This window comes from Propithecus coquereli, unplaced genomic scaffold (genome assembly GCF_000956105.1).
Source record: "Propithecus coquereli isolate 6110/MARCELLA unplaced genomic scaffold, Pcoq_1.0 Scaffold589, whole genome shotgun sequence".
NCBI lineage: Eukaryota > Metazoa > Chordata > Mammalia > Primates > Indriidae > Propithecus > Propithecus coquereli.
Genome location: NW_012151829.1, coordinates 1,079,512 through 1,097,169, shown reverse-complemented (window position 1 = coordinate 1,097,169; position 17,658 = coordinate 1,079,512). Strand labels below are relative to the sequence as shown.

Here is a 17,658-nt window from a genome sequence, read left to right as displayed (position 1 = left end):
AGAGATCATTTCCTCCTCCCTTCTGTTCTAATGCCCACATGGTCACGTTTTCCCACTTTGATTCACCTGAAATCTCAATTGACTTTCTAACTTGAAAAAGGGTCTGGGGCGGTACTAAGAGAAGGTACTAAGAGTACTTAGAGAAGGTACTAATAAAACCCCATGCTAGAACTCAGTGGTGAAACTGCCTTTGGGAGTTGTTCCTTGGGGATGTGCTTCTGCCACCCTTACACAAGGTATTTCAGCCCTCTGTGCCTCGGTTTCCTAAAAGGGGGATGCCAACTGGACCTTCTTCATAGAGCTGACATGTGAGTTAAGAGAGTTAAAGAGGGCAAGTTCCCAGGACTGTGCCTGGCACTTAGCAGTCATGATAAAATAATTGGGTATGATTGTCAAACAATGCTTTGGTTAGGACACAGGGCTTGAGTAGGGAGCCTGCGGAGTCTGAGGATAAGGTGATCTGCCCAGAGTTAAAGCAGCAAGATCCACAGGGGAAAAAGGATGGCAGGAGCTGCCTGTGGCCCACAGCCTGGGAAATGCCCCAGAATGACTAGGGTGAGCACAGTTTATCCACAGGACAGGAACATGCCAAGGAAAGCTGAAGCCGCAGTTATTTACTCTCTTAGGGCCTGTTGGAAGGCCAGCCACTTCTACAGAGTCTAGGAAAAAACGGGCCAGAGATCAAGGAAGTATATCAGTGAGTGCTATTTAGGAAAAGAAATGATAAGCAATGGATACTGGCACTCTGGTAACCAGAGAGGGGGCTCTACCAAGAGTGGGGAAAATCTATCGGGCTTGTCTATGAACTGGATGGAGAATCCTTAAACACCACTATTCATCACCTCTTTGGTTCTTCCTCCAATTCCACACTCAAAAACTAATCCAGAGTCTTTGAGAAGGGACTATTCCAGATAATATAAAAAACGGCTACATCTTTAGAAGGATGCATCCCAAAGACCCATCCCTACTACAAAATGAATACAATGACCTTCTCATATATACATCAGTCCGTGATGAGTCTGGCTAACATGTCTCAGTTCTCAAGGCCAGCTCATCTCAGTGCACAGATGAACAGAACAGTTTTAAGACCCATGAAGCTGAAGGCCAGACAGACCCTGGACCATGCATGCACCTTCCAGAGGCTCTACCTGGGCAGCAGCCGGTCTCTCTCATGGTCACCCACCTGCTTTCCTGACCCAAGAAAAGTATCCCCTTGCTTCTCCTACCTTCCAAAGAATTGGAGAAGAAACAGAAAAGTGCTGGGGATGGAATTCTCCTACTGCCTTCCCTCTCACTCAAGATGAGACTCCAACGGGAGACAGGCGTATGTCTGATCTAATGGAGGTATGACATGTTGCATTATTTAGCTCCAATGCAAGAATGACTTACGGGACTTTTTTCTAAAAAATATAGTCAGGATTTTCTATAGGAATAAGGAAGCGGTAATGGAAGAGGTAGATTTGATGTTTTAATGTTTTAATACCTACTTAATGGACATGGCTGCTTTATCCCCTCATCTGTTGTACAGACCTTTAGAGGGAATGAATGCATGAATCAACCCTTTCTTTTTATATCATGTATGTTTTCTACTTTCCTGATAATTACATACATTCCTACCCAGACATAAATCCTTTTGGGGACAAGGCAGGGTGCAAATAAGTGCATAACTGAGTGATGATAACAACCCAAAAACAAAACCCGAATCATTGTGGATATATAAGGTGTGATTATTTGTATAGTTGGGTCAATAAGCTAGCAGTCACCATATCATTCTTTCTCTACACATACAACTTCTGGTGCAAAGAGGTACTTAAACCATGAAAGTCACAAAGAAAGACATGAACTTTGAAGTATCTGTTACTCCCATAAACCCAAACACCATTGTCATGAGCATCCCCTTCTTGCCACTAACCACTGAATGAGCGCCTGCTATGGCACTGCTCTAAGGCTCTACACAACCAACTCACCTGTCCTCATGACTTCAAGGTCGGCATTGTTTTACAGGGGAGGCAGCGGGGCATGCAACATGCCCACAGCCATATAGCTGACAAGTGGTAGAGGCAGCAATCGAACTAACTGAGCACAGGCACCCTGGCTCCAGGGCGGGGCTACCACCCCATGCTGCCTCCAACTCATGGGCCATGGGATGGTTCAGAACCATAGTAGAGTGAAGAGAAAGGGCCCTGGTCACTTAGCCCATTCTCTGCCTTTAATCGGGTAAGACACTACCACTCCACTGGACAGAGGAGAAAGCAAAGCTCCAGAGGAATTAAGTCTCTTGACGAAGTCACCCACAGTAAAGTGGCAGAGGAAGGTCTACCACTGGTTTCATGACCCTGTGTGAAGACTGTACCTTTAACCTGCACCGTGTCCTCGTAGTTGCCCTGGACAGTGGCATCTGTGCTGGGGGTTGAACATTTGTAGTGGCCTTGGTCTGAGGGCTGGACGTTCTTTATGTGGAGCTCCACGGCGTCGTTGGCGGTTCGCCGTAACAGGATCTCGCCCCTCTGCAGCCGCTCCCGGTACTGCTGGGCCGGGAACCCCACCTCCCAGGTGCTTGCAAGCTCCACAAAGCTGCTCCCCGAAGATGAGAAGCTCCAGTCAAAGTTTTGCTCACTGGGGCCATCATACTCGCTGACGTTGCAGGGTATAGACAGCTCGGTGCCCACCACCCGGACCAGGGTCCCTGTGGGGACTCTCACCACGCGCCCTCGACACAGAGCTGCAATGACAAGAAGGGAAGAGTAGGTCTTTAATCATGGAGGGTCTTCCCAGTGTAAATGTGGCAAACCCGTGGATGCTCCTAGTCACATGCCAGAAATGTGACATCCAAACTGCTACGGAAAATCTGTCTGTGCAGAAGGAGGTTAAGCACATTCCTTAAATTATAAGCTAGGAATATAACCCTAAAATAAGTACCTCTCACACAACCAGTTTCCCAGGACTGAGAGGGAGGAAGATCAGTAATAAAAGCAGGCTAACCATAAACCTGAATAGCTTCTTCCCTCCCAATACTGTTTAACATACGATTATCACTCAATGTGATGTAGAAATATTGTAGGCTTTGTATGAAAGAAAAGGGCACAGCTAATCAAGTATTTACATTTCTGCCCCCCCTATAACAACCCTCATCTCTAGAGACCATTGCCTGGGGCTCCTGAGACCTGATTTACAATGACGGATGCCAATTTTTAAATCCTAGAGCAGCCTGCTGATAAAATGATTTAACTCCTGTTATCTGACATTGCCTATAAATTAATTTTAAAATATGATGATTCTACCAAGTATTAATTTTCTATTTTCTGGCTCATTTCCTTCTTTCTACTCTTCGCCCTGATCTAAATTCAGAACGAGGATGGGAAGCACACAGGGCGAGAGTCTGGCTGGTTGCTGGGCGTCATTAGGAAAGCAGTGGCTTGCCGCAGGGGACGGGTCCAGTGGACACAGCCAAGAGTTCACTGGCGTTCCCCTCCCCAGCGCGCATAGTTCACAGGCCTCTCTGGTAGAGCCCTTAGGCACTGGCACCTGTGAGTCCTTTAAGATGTCTTCATTGCAGTGAAGTTCAGCACAATTTTGCAGCGTATTTACTACCTATATTTAGCATTTCAATTTGGACCAAATGAACACGCATGGCTCCTTCCTGATGTTCTGTGAACTGTACACAGTAAGGTACACAGCAGAAAACATGGGCTCTGAAATCAAGGAGACCTCCGTTTAAATCTGAGAGACCTCTCTTAGCTTTGGCTTCTTCAACTACAAAACGGGGCAAAAAGGCTTCAGAGAGTTCATGAAATAAAATGCCTAGCTGAGAGTCTGCCAGGTAATAAGGGCTCCATAAAATTATTTATTTTCAATTTTGTATTTTCCTTTTCAATTTTGTATTTTTATCATGTGCTGTGGGTAGAATTATGTCCCCCACCCAAATTCATATGTTGAGGTCCTAGCCCCTGGTACCTCAGAATATGAGGTGATTTGGGAATAGGTTTGTTGCAAATACAGTTACCTGTGATGAGGTCATACTGGAATAGGATGAGCTCCTAATACAATATGACTGGTATCCTCAGAAAGGGGGTAATTTGGACACAGACATGCGGGCAGGGAAAATGCCACGTGAAGATGCAGGCAGAGACTGAGGTGATTCGCCTACAAGCCAAGGAACACCAAAAATTGCCAGCCAGTAACCAGGAACTAGGGAAGAAGCATGGAAACATATTCTCTCTTGGCGGGCAGAAGGAACCAACTCTGCTGACACCTTGATCTTGGACTTCCAGCCTCCAGAATCGTGAGAGAAATTTCTGCTGTTTAAGTCATCCAGTTTGTGGTAGCAGCTCCAGCAAATGAATATACCATTACTACTTGTTTTTCACTGGTTTCGCTCATGTTTTTCAAACTCTGGGTTGGCCATCCTTTATTGGTTTGTGAAATGAATGTATAGTGGCTGTGACCAGCACGTGTCCTTTTTTAAATGAAATTAAACAGAATAGAAAAATTAGAGTGCACTGCATTTAGTGAGGTTACCCCTAATAATATTATTTCATTATATCTTGTTAGGTAAATAAAGATATGTGTGTACCAGATTATATATCTTAATTTGGGTCAGGGATAAAACAAAAAGTTGTGCAACACTGTTATAAAGCCATCTCTTGTTTTCTCCACCCATTATCACTTATTTTGGAAGGGAAGAAGGAAGTCTCCATATAAGAGAAGCAGTGATGGGGAACAGGGTGGGCCCTGAGCGGGGGCTGTCTGCCTTCCCCTCCCAGCCCATCTGGGGGCAGGTCCAGACAGAATTCCAGTTTAAAAAGAAGCTGCTGACCCTTACACTACATCACTCTCCCTAAAAATAAAATAAAATTATTGGTACTGGTAACTCAGAAGAACCATGGGCCATGTATCTGCCCGTAGAGAATGGTAGCACCAACCCCAAATGTTGAGGAGTGCTGGGAACATGCCACTTTCTTTCTAAGGCAACTCATTCCCACAGGATGACACCTGTGACCTCGACCCTACTACTTCCATAAACACTCAGCAGACCTGTGGCAGCTGCCCAGCTTTCCTCGGCTGCTCCCCAGATGGGGCTGACCTGCACGTCCAGTCCCAGGGATGGGCTCTGGGGCTAAAACCAGGTAAATCAGAATTCTCCTGGCTCTCTTTTTGCTAAAGCTTCTTGGAAAGACACTGTTGCTTCCAGTGGAATCAAGGTTTTACAAAGATAAGGTACTCACACTGTACATGGGCAGTCCTCCTGGCCATGTGAGGAAGCCATCCACAGAAGGGACCCAGACCAACACCTGGACCAGAGGTGAGAGGGAATGCACCGCAGTGACTCCGTGGCAGCATCTGAGCCACCGCATCCAGCCATGCCTCCTAAACCATCCCCCACATACATCCGTACACCCACGCACACCCCTCTTTCCCTGGACATTTCAATTTCTTGAAATTCCACTCACTCCCACTTATGTTTCTTGAGCTAATTTCTGTCACTGGAAACTCAAAGAGCATTGAAATAATATATTAACTACCCAGCAGGGACCAACTCTCTGAAGCCATCATCACCACAGTGCACAAAGAAATTAGGTGATCACTTTTTTACGTTTAATTTTCGAGATGATAATTCCAAATCTCCCAATGAGAACTTTCAAAGAAAGCATTGTGATGAAGACCCTTCAGAGGCAACACAGTCTAGTGCCCAACCTGCTTGTGACCAAGTTTCCTCGTCTATGGAATGGCGGCCACAGTCACCACGCCCCCTGAGGACTGTGTTAAGTAAGAATTCAATGAGCTAATGCATTTACGGCATTCACGATAGTGCGGGGCTGGTGGGAGGGGTGTGTGGTTATCTGCTAGGCAGGCTGCCTCTGGAATAAAACTGATCATAATCATCCACCTTGCTTCCTTGGTAAGATTTACAAAGGGATTTCCTAATGTGTAAATCTTTTCAACCCCTATCTCTGGTCAAGAAGGTGGCCAGGATTGACAGCCTGCCCACAGGGCCTCCTGGCATCAGACTGCATCCCTTGTAAGGTTTCTATCTTTATTCGTGGCTATGGGAGCTTTGGAAACTGATTCAGCTTCTAGTCTCAACTCTCCCATCTTTCTTCCACGTGGCTGGCAAAATCATCTTTTTAACACAAAAACCCAATGTCACTTCACTGATCACAAGTCTTTAGTGGCTCCTTATCACCTTTAGAATAAAATCTACCCTTCATCCACCCCCACCCACCACCCCTCTCACCTACATTATTGCAAAGACCCTAACTGGTATCCTTACTTCCACTCTTGTCTTCTATTCTCAACACAGCAAAAGGATCTCTTAAAAATTTAAGTTGGGTTGTGTCTTACTGTGCTCAAAACTCTCTAATCACTTCCCATCTCACACAAATAAAAGCCCAAATCCTTACAGAGGCCACCAAGGCCTCACCGGATCTGGCCCTCTTTGTTTCTTGGACCTCACATCTGCTGCTCTCCCTGCACTACCCTGCAGCCATGCTCTCCTCCCAAGGTTTCACCCACTGCAACCTCAGGGCCTCTACACATTCCCTCAGGGCAGAGCACTCTCAGCCATTCTTCCCACTGGCTCCTCCATTAGCTTCAGATCTTTATTCCAATGTGACTTCTCTTAATGAGGCCTTTCCAGACCACCCTAACGTGGTACCCCCTCCATTCTTGCTCCTGCCAAATTTTCGTCAGTTATCACTGATGTCACTTATTGTTTGTCTCTTCCCTCTAGAATGTAAGTTCCATTTTTGTCTGTTTTGTTCATTGCTGAGTGCCAGTCCCTAGAACAGGGCCTGGTACATGGTAGCTGTTCAATAAATATTTGTTAAATGAATAAATGAATACAAGACATACACAAATATTCATGATCTGGCTCATGGCTACCAGTCCGGCTTTGTCTCCTACCATTCTCCCATCCTCTAATGCTTATATCTAACAAAACAAACAACCATTCACTTTCTGGAAATGTCATGCTCTCTTGTGCTCCACGGCCTCTGTTTCTGTGCCTCCTTCACCTGGAATATTGTCCCAGCAATCTCTTCATCCTCTTACAAGAGGCAGCTGCAGCACCGCCTCCTCTGTGAAGCCTTCCCCATCTCCCCCGGGATCACTTAGGTACTCCTTCCTCCATGTTCCAACTCAACCTGCAAAAGTACCTTCAATATCGGCTATGTTATAGGGCCGCTGGGAAAAGTAAAGCAGGTATGAACAGATGCTTGAAAGATCAAATTCTAATCTGAAAAGATATAAACCTGAGCAGTGTCTTGCATGCAGAACTGAGCTGTCCCCTCATCCATGCAAATCAAGATTTTAAATTTTGGTAACAGAACTTCAACTTGCCACCAGCAATCTGGTATTTAGCACAGATTTCCTTTAATATTGTTAAATAACAGCTAATGATATTTAAAAATAAATATAACTTGTAGAAAATAAAGCATATGGCTCTTTTCAAATCAAAAAGAATATCTACAAAACCACATGTTGCCAATTTTTGTCAAACCCTTCTGTAACAGTTGATAACTGAGGGAAAAAGAGGAAAAGAAAATTTTCCTATTTTTCTAATTTTTATCAGTGTTTCAAATTAAAAGTCCCAAACACTTCTGTATCTGAACTGCATTAGTTTAGCTTCTCATAAAAATGTCTTTAAATAACAATGCAAAATTATGGCTTCATTTGTTTTCAAGGATCAATATAAGAAAACTTCAAACGAAAACCATTTTCAGCCTTAAAAGTACTATTATGGACACTAGTGTTTTGTTTAATGACACAAAAATTTATATGATAAAATTCCATCGAAATTTAGTACCAGAAAAAAATACCTGTTGATGGACAATTGTACATTCTTTCCCCGGAAAACAAGAAATATATAGGTTTTTCTTATCTCTCAGGCCAGTTACCACAGTCTCAGAGTAACTCTGATACTCAAGACAAAATAAGGGCACTTTAATATAAACTTTCTGCAGTGATATTAAGGTTTCTATGCTAACGTTTTAGTAATCACAATTACTAAGTGGCCCAGCATCATGTAGCAATGCCCTGATTAGATTTGACCTACCTAGATGTCTCAGAACCCTGAACTTTCCACCCTCCACTGCCATTGCTTTCTATTATAACTCCCATTTAAAAAAAAAAAAAATTGCCTAAACTTAAAAAACAAAAACAAAAAACCTTCTAATACAATTGCCACTGCTAAATTCATCTCTCGTTACTAAATTCATGTTTCCTTTTGTTCCTTGACATTAAAGAAGATCAGTATTACATATGACGGTCAACTATGGAAACCATCTGTAGTTTAAATTTCTAATAATTACCTCCTTCCTCTACCTCTATACCTTCCTCTGCTTTTTTTACTGCTCTTGTACTTTTGATCTGTTACCCGTATGTTAAGTTTCTTATTGCAATTGTATGTGTATTTCATTGTAAATTGCCTCAAATATTTGGGAGGGGTGAGTAGAGTATAAATTTCAAAAGACCAATAATTGAGATTTCCACTTCCAGATTTTTGCTTTCCGCTGTGACACAGTAGCTTATATCAGATCAACTCCCTCAAAAGACAGACAAAAGATAAGAAAAAGCTAATGGAATGCATTGGTGACCAATCAAGGCAGCCAGGCTCCAGGGGCCAGGATTGCAGAAACACATAGAGGTGGGCTCAACAATGTCCATTGCTTTTTCTGTTGAAATATTGGCCAATTTTTTAAGTGGTACAGGCCAGAAACCAAGTAGAAGTTAGTATTACTAACTCAGAGCTTCCAGCATCTTATGGGGCCAACAAGACAACAAATGAAGTTCAGGGACACTAAGAAAGAGTTTGAGAAGCCAAGATCCTAAGAAAAAAGGCAATAGCGGAGAAGTGAGCCTAACATACTTTACTGCTTTTCCCCTCAGGGCAACTGACATTCTGAATGACATTGAGGGGTGGGGAGTAAGTGGCTGAGAAGCTAAGCAGAAAATAAACATTAAGAGGCTAAAGATCAAGCAAAGTTTTCAACAATCTCACAGAATGAGGAAACAAAAGTAAGAATTCTGAGTCTACAAAGGAAGGTGGACTGTAGTAAACACCAGATTTACAACCCTAGAAGGGCTAGGCCCTTGGAGTAAGAGCAAAGCTGAAAAAAACAACTAGCTCTTGACAAAATTGAAATCCATTCTCAAAGCATGTGAATTCCTCATTGGATAAAGGTGAACTTCTCTTAATCTACTGGCCTGCCAGGAAAAAAGTAAATCTTCTTAGACAGAAGATAACATCAAACAGAGTCTCTATAATTTTTTCAGTGTTCAGTCAAAATTAGTGGAAATTTCAGATAACAAAACCATATTAGTAAAAACAAAAGAGAAAAAACAGACAACAGAAACAGACCTGCAGGGATCCACATACTGGTGTTATGGGACGTGGGCTTTAATGGCAATTCATTTACCGAAGAAACAGAAAACAGGATTTCACCCTCATACTATAATCCACTAAAATAATCAAATTGAAATTTTAGAACTAAAAATATATTATCTGAAATTAAGAGCACAATAAATGGGTTTGATAGCAGATTAGATGCAGCACAAAAGTCAGAATAAGTTATCTAAACTGAAGTCCACAGTATAAAAAAGGATGAAAAATACAGAAAAGAACCTATGAGATGCAGTAAAAATGTTAAACATATGTATCTTAGAGGCCCAGGAGAAGGAGAGAATGTAGTAGAATTAGGCAGAATTAATTTTTGATGAGAAAATAGCTAAGATTTTCTTAAACCAACAAAAGACATCCTGCCACAGATTTAAAATGAGCTATGGATCATAAGCAGAATAAATACAAAGAAAAGCACACCTAGGTAAATCACAGTATTTATTAATAAAACTGCTGAAAGGCAGAGAAGGGAGCAACAATTCAACTGACAGCTGACTCTCAACAGAAATGACGCTTGTAAGACACCAATGGAATGACATTTTTAATGAAAGAGCATATCTGCCAATGTAGAATTCTATACACAGAAAAATTATCCTTAAACAGGAATGCAAACTAAACATGCTTTCAACCAATTCTCAACAAGGGAAAGAGAACTGCACATACACAAAAAAAATACTAAAGGGAGTTCTTCAAACAGAAGGAAAATTCTGTTTTCCAGGGAATCATGGAAATGTAGGAAGGAAAAAAGAGCAACAGAAAGGGTAACAATGTGAGTAAACCTACTGAATATTAACTATCTAATACAATATTAGTAATAGTTTCTGCAGTTCAAAATATATAATTAAAATATATTAGAATAGCACAAAAAGTGAAAGGAGGGGTAGAATACATTGGAGCTTAAATGTTCTAAGGTCTTTCATTATCCTGGAAGTGGTAAGAGGACCACTAGCAGACACTAATAAATAGGTTACTGACGCATGCTCTCATCTCTAGAGTAACCACGAAAATGAAAAACTGATAACAAACTAATAGGGGGGTGATTAATCAAAGAACCCATAATTTCAGCTAAAATCGTATAAGCATTTCTCAAGTATTTATTTTGTAATGTATCCAGTTTGATTTATTATCAAATCTTCAAGTCTCTCTCAACAAGATTAGAAGAGTAAGAGGGAGAATAACAATGTACTATGTGTCTCTTATATGCCAGGCACTGAACCAGGCACTATTCACAATTTATCTTAATCCACAGAACACAACCGTAAGGTAGATATTCCCACCCCATCACAGATATGAGGAAACTGAGACTCAAGTTGAATAACCTGCTGAAGTTCATAACAGCTATTAAGTGAGGGACTCAAACCTAGGTTTATCTGGCAAATATACTGTACCATCAAGCCAAAGATCGGCTAAGTTGGTTTGCCTTCAAATGCATTGTATGCTGTCACCTTCTGTTGATATTGTCTTTGATCTGAGTAGGAAGAAGAAACAGCTTAAAACTCCCTATAAAATATTTCAAATCCTGCAAGAGAAATGTAAACAGACAGGCAGCAAAGTAACACAGAAATGAGTCACTGAGAGAAGAACTATTACATATTCTCAGTATGAAGTAGATGGGAGAAAGAGAAATGGGATAGTTAAAAATAATTTCCAGTTTCTTCAAAGTTTTTTCTGATATACTACCTGCATTATTTTAAGTGATACCAACTTAACATCATACACATTCACACTCAAAAAAGGAGAAGAGGACTTTATTCCAAAAGCACACAGGGGGAGCTTTTGGAAGCCCACAGCTCTGACTTCTCAGCAGTAGATAATTAACAACCAAGAGTTAATTGTTTCCAGATTACCATTTCCCTACCTTTGGAATACCCAAGAAAGTAATTAAATGCCTTCAACTTTCTCCTATCATGTGGAATAGATAGGGATAGGCAGAAAAAGTCAGGCAAGTTTTTCAAGGTAAACAATTACACGATGTTTATTTCAGCAAGTGCTATCGGCAACCCATGAGGAATCATTGAGAGATACAAGCCAATGAAGACTAAACTTTATTTATCTACCTTTCCACCCTCTCCTGATATCCACAGGAAACAGATTTTTTCTCAGGTTATCATTAACATTATTCTAAATCAAGACCTGCAGAGTACAGCATATCTGCAAAGGATTCCCGTAATTGTTTCTATTATTGCTCAAATTTTATCATTTCACTGAGCTGCCTAGAAGCAAACAATCTGAGTTTCCAATCTGAACGATTCGCGTGATAAATATCAGTAGTTATTGAATCCAGTGGTACAGGTAAAGCTGAAACACTGCAACTAAAGAGCTTAAGGTATTTCAGTTTGCCTTGTAAACGGACGCCTAAATCCTGCTTTCTGAGTCCTTACAAGGCCTTTAAGAGAGACTGGGGGCCTATGGATTTCCATATGGAGTTCCCAGTCCATGTGTAAGCTAGAAATGAACACATGGAAAGTCAAACTTGTAAAACCTTATAGCGTCTTTATTGGAGTACCTGACTCAAGTCTGCCACTGAGAGGTCTGGCAGGAAGGGATCATGCCAACTTTCATCTAGACAGTCCCTAAGTGACAAAAATGCAGCAGTGTACATTAAACAAGTTACAGCCAGCCAGCAAAGAATGTGTAATAAAGTCACAAATGGCAGAACTTCAAAATACTATCCAGAAGCAAATAAGGTTCTACTAGAGCAGCACTTAGAATCATTAAAAAAAGAAAAAGCTCAGCTAAGACCTCACAGAGATACACCGGACACAGATAAGATAATATTACTAATTTGACAAACCACTATTAATCAAGATGCTCCTGTGCTAGGTGGTAAGTGAGAGCAAAAGGTAAACCAGCTTCTGGATCTTCTTTTAAGGCACTTACGGTATGCTACGAGTCGAAGGTGTACATGAAAACTGTACTACAGGTTGAGTATCCCTTGTCTGAAATGCCTGGGACCAGAAATGCTTCAGATTTTCGATTTTGGAATATTTGCATTATTACTGGCTGAGCATCCCTAATCTAAAAACCCCAAATCCAAAATGCTTCAGTGAGCATTTCCTTTGAGCATGATCTCTGAGCATCATGTCAGCACTCAAAAAAGTTTCAGATTTTGGAGCATTTCACATTTTGGATTTTCAGATTAGGGATGCTCAACCTGTATAAGGAAGGGTATAAGTAACCACAGCGAGGTACTAACAAGTGCCACGGGGTGCGAAAGAGAGTGAGGGCATTTCTGTCCAAAGAGATTAGTGAAAGGCTTCAAGCAATGTCAATATTAGAACTGGGCCTTTGAAAAATGGCTGAGTGAGGGGGGAGGTTGAACGGGGGACATTAAGGAGGAAGGTGACCAGAGATAAGGGGAATAGCATAAGCAAAGACCTCAGAGGGGACATGTGGGGACACCAGGGGAGTGGTGAAGACATGGTATTGAAGTTGTGTATCAAGAGCAGACTGGAGTGGAGACATGGAGGCCCAGAGATCATTCAGGAGCCCTCTAGCAGACGACAGGGGGTAGGTAATAAGAACCAAAACGAGGGTGATGCCGAGAAGGAAAGGCAGCAGCTCTGAGGCTGTGCTAGAGGAAGGATCCGCTGGTAGACCTGTGAGGTGAGAGGGAAGCCAAGGGGAAGCTAACAGCTGGTGAAAAGTGTTGTCCAAAGGAAACACAGTGGAGAAAAACGGGAAGATTTTGACAAGTTGAAATGTCCACCAGGCAGTTGGAATGGAAACCCCTAAAAGATATTTCAGCCTAACACGAATGTGGAGTCACAGGCACGTAGGGAGGTGGGCAGAGAGATCTGCCTGACAGTCAAGCTGTGGGAGTTGATGAGATCACCAAGGACGGAGAACTGTACAGAGAAGAGGGAAAGGGACAAACCACAGTGAGCTCCCATATTTAAGACACAAGCAGAAGGAAAAGAGTCAGCAAAGAAAAAAGGAATAGCAGCCAGTGAGGAAGAAAACCGAAAAAGGCTTATGTCCTAGCAGCCAAGGGATGCAAGAATTTCGAGAAAGGGTTGAGAGTAGCACCTACTGTTTTACTTATGGACACACCCATCTACCTGCTCCTGGTAGACTGCGAGCTCTTTCAAGGCAGGAGCTGTTTCCTGCCCACATCTGCACCCTGCACAATATCTAGAGCAGACTCCTATTATATGTTTCTGTTTGGGGGAAGAAAAAAAAGAACAACAATGTCAAACATGTAGAAAAGTCAAGGCAGACGGGTACTGAGAAAAGATAAATGAACTGATGACTATGTAATCATTGGCAACCTCCACAGAAGTGCATTTTCAGTGATGGGTGTGGGATTTGGAGAGTAAACGCCAGGGGAGAGGAAATAAAGATGCAGGGGAGAGAGGGCACAGCCATGAAAATGCACTGAAGTGGCAAGAGGAGATGGGGGCAGGAGTCAGCCAGCCCCTTAGAGCACCTTCTCGGCACAGGGGACACGCGGCCAAGAGTCCCTGCCTGCAAGCAGCCTGCGTCCTAGTAAGGAGGGAGTGAGGAAACAGGCCCAACTGATAAATGCTATCAAGTCACAGCAGGGACTGGGGGTGAGGTGTGGTCAGGAAAGGGCTCTCTGAGGTCATGTTTGAGTTTATATGGGAATGAGGTGGAGACAGGGGCTCATGCCCGGGCAGGACTGCTCCAGATGGAGAGAACAGCAAACACAAAGGCACCACGATGAGCAAGCTTGAGGTGCTCAAGGGACAGAAAAAAGATCAGTGTGACTGGATTATAATGAAGGAGGGGGCACGGGCCTTAGATTTTGGTTGAAATGGGAAGCACATAAACAGGGAAATGACAGAGCCTGATTTATCCGTGGAAAGTTCACTATGGCTGCTGTGGGAAAGATGGATTATAGGGAGGCCAACCTGGATGCAAGGAAGCCAGTACGGGGGAAGTTACAGTCGACCAACGGAAGGATGATGGGCGTTGGCCTTGGTGTAGTGGTGGTGATTCTCAGGAGCTGTCGGATTCAGGACATATCCTACACGTACATGAAAAGACACACTGCCCTTGTGCATGGAGAATGAGGAAGAGAGGAATCAAGTGTGACCCAGGCTTCTGGCTTCGGCATCTGGGTACATGCTGATACTATTTACTGAGATGGCGAAGTAGCCAGAGGGAAGCAAATTTGTGCCAGGCAAAGCCAGAGTCCTCTTCTGGCCATGTTAAATCTGAGATCCCTGTTAGACACCAAGTGGAGATGCAATGGAGTAGGCAGTCAGATATGTAAGGCAGGAACTCGTGGGGAGCCCGAGCCGGAGTAATTCACTGAAGAGTCATCAGCACACAGACAGTATTCAAAGCCACAGATTGCATGGGGTCACACAGGGAGAGAGCATACACAGAGAGGAAAAAAGAGCCAAAGATAGAGCCCTCGGTTTTTTCAGGTTAGAAGAAGAAAAGGATGCATAAAAATACAGAAAAGTCTCGAGGCAAAAAGTTTGAGAAACCTTTGCTTAGTCTCTATTGTCTCAGTAAAGTATTTAGTAAAAAGGGGTTCAGACGCTAAAGATTGTGAAAAAGGTTTAGAATAAGCATCAGCAGGAATATAATAGGAAACTATCACAAGAGGAACACAAAGGAGAGCTGAGCTACAGTAAAGATGCCCCGACTTTGCTGGAATCTTTGGTGGGCAGCCTTTCAGATTTTCCCCAGCACAATTGTAAAGCTCAGGCTTACAGACCAGATTCTCAAATGCAACAGGACTGGCAAAGAAACGTGGCAGAGCGTCCTGGGATGTTAACAGGCTCACGGCTGACACGCTGACCACCAGAGCCTGCCCTGGATTAGGAGCCAAGTGAAGTGAGAACGGCCTGGCAGACTGGAAAAGAACGACGTTCAATGTTCAAGGTCAGGAGAATCACAATAAGGATGAAGAGCAGGTTCAACAGGTGCAAGGGAATCTGAAAGGAGTGAAGGCAAGAGGTTGTGGTCACGGAGGGAAATATCGGAACTGACAATCAAAAAGGTGAAAGAATTCTGAGTGATAACAAACGAGGCCAGGTGTGGCCGTTAAATCTCACAATCTGGTATTTTTTCCAGGGGCTCAGAGGACCGGAGAAGATACCCTCTGAGTCCTTGCTAGCCTGTGTCTGGCTACAGACACACCAGGAAAGGGTAGTGTGACCAAAAAGCCAAAGGGTTAAGGAAAGGTGGCCCAGAGACCTAAATCTTGTTCTCACTCAGCATTTACATGATAGTTTCTGGCTCTAATGTTATCCAGAGTCATTTATATCTGGGAATCTTTTAGCTTTCATGCATGTGTTTCCCCAGGTCAAACGAGATTAGAAAGGAGCAGATAGAAAGGAGACTTTGCACTTCATTGGAACTGATGGGCTCTTTGCAGTCAATGCAACTTTTCTTAGCTTTTGCTGCCAAGATAACCATTACCTCCTGCGTTATAGACAAGAATGGCAAGGGAGGCAGAAAGAGACTCAGTGCCACCAACAACTGAGAAACAAAACTGCAAGTCATTTCTTAAAGATGGGATCATTAGCGAATTCCTTCTTTCTAGTGAAGCGCTGGATCATACAGCCATGACATTGCTTCCAGTTCTGTGGCCTTTGAGAGAACCTGGGAGGCCAGAACCATGCCGATTCTTCAATGCTACATTACGCATTGCTGGGGTTCAGTACTGTGTCACCTTGGCTAAGGTAGAACTACATTTCCCAGGGCCCTCTTCTCTATGTAGCTCTGGGTTAGAGTTGGAAAAATCAGAACTTCATGTGAGGTTTGGGAGGTGGAAGTAAAGCAGCAGCCACCATGCCCTGGTGGTCCTCATGGTTAAAGGCAATGAGGCAGGTACAAAGGTGCTAGTGGGCACCAGTCTGCCCTTGCTCTTTCTGCTCCTGTTTTCTTCCCAAATGCTACTCTTATGGAGCCGCATGACCCCAACACCACCAGACGCTTGGCTGCAATTTCATAGGTGAACGAAGAAGCAATTACCCTTCTTCGGACCCCTGAACCAGTCCACACTGCCTGGCTTCCAGATTCCTCTACAAGCTTTAAGTTGTCCACCAGAGCTTCAGGAGGGCTGACTAGTGACTTTTCCCAGATCCTCCAACTCTCCTTTTCAGACCTTCACTTCCCCAGCTCCTTCCATAACTCCGTAAAGTCTAATTCCTCTAATAAATGCCTTATTCCATAATATTTACAGTGGCTCTACTTCCCTGATGGAACCCTCATTAATAAAGTAAACCAAGTATTGAGTAGACAGCTCTGCCCTTAAGGACTCAGTAATTGACAAAAACCACTTTACATTTAGAGCACTGCTTTACAGTTTGTAAATCCCATTCACATGATTTAATACTCAACCTGGAGAAGATTAAATAAGGAAACTGAGGTTCTGAGAAGTTATGTGACCAAACAATAATAAAAAAAGAGAGGCAAAAACCACTTAGAGGCAATCCGTACTCATGAGTAACCAAAATAACTCAATATACATGAAATGATTTAAACAATTCTCTGTCCAAGAACCAGAGATAGAAAAGGCTGAGGCAAGATCTATGCACAAGGATTATTTTAGAGCATTCTATAAAATTAACAGCTGCTAGAGGCCCAAGCACTGCCCAGCATCACTCACTACTCAGCCATTTTTAATCCTCTCCGCGTTCAAACTGGCCAACATTGTCTGCCAAGTTCTGCGTGAACACCTGGTCCTCCTTTCAGCCTCTAGTTTGAGAGAATAGGGGATTCATATTGGGCTTAAGCTTGCATATGGGCATGAAGGGCACCTGAGATAATTGGCGAACTTCTCCCCTACTTCCTACCTTGGGCAGCTCTGCCCTCTCTCCCCTTATCTCACTGTTTCCTACATCCATTTTCTGCTCTCTTTTGTCTTGTCCCTCGCTGCTCCCCGGCAACACCTCAATCCCGCACTTGACATTTACAGAAGTGTAGCCAGATGCTATGGGTGATGAGGGGTCTATGCTTAGCATCCCTGATGAGGCTCAGTAAAGAGTATGGTATGACAGTTTGGCTTGCAAGGAACTGAAGAGAAACACTAAGGAAAAGGCTTAAACTGCATCAGGCTGGTACGTCCTTCGGCAATCCTTTGCCATGCGCCTAGTGTGCAGAAGCACATCATCACGCACAGCTGACGAGCCACACCCAGCCAAGTGTCAGAGTTGATGACGATGGACCAGCACATCAGCTTCACAGAAAAGCTGGGAGAAGAGGAGTCCTGCAACAAGACGTGGATCTTTTAAAACATCAAGTAAATAATGGAAATGAGAGACCGAGAGTGTCTTGGA

The 17,658-nt window shown here is 43.2% G+C and overlaps 1 protein-coding gene across 1 annotated transcript in view; it reads right to left on the bottom strand.

Annotated features, from left to right (window-relative positions):
- PTGFRN (prostaglandin F2 receptor inhibitor) overlaps positions 1-17,658 on the bottom strand; it is a 71,369-nt gene that overhangs the window by 38,375 nt on the left and 15,336 nt on the right. Inside the window, exon 2 of the mRNA XM_012658472.1 lies at positions 2,354-2,722. Within this exon, the coding sequence (XP_012513926.1) occupies positions 2,354-2,722 (369 nt within the window). The remainder of the gene's footprint in view (positions 1-2,353; positions 2,723-17,658) is intronic.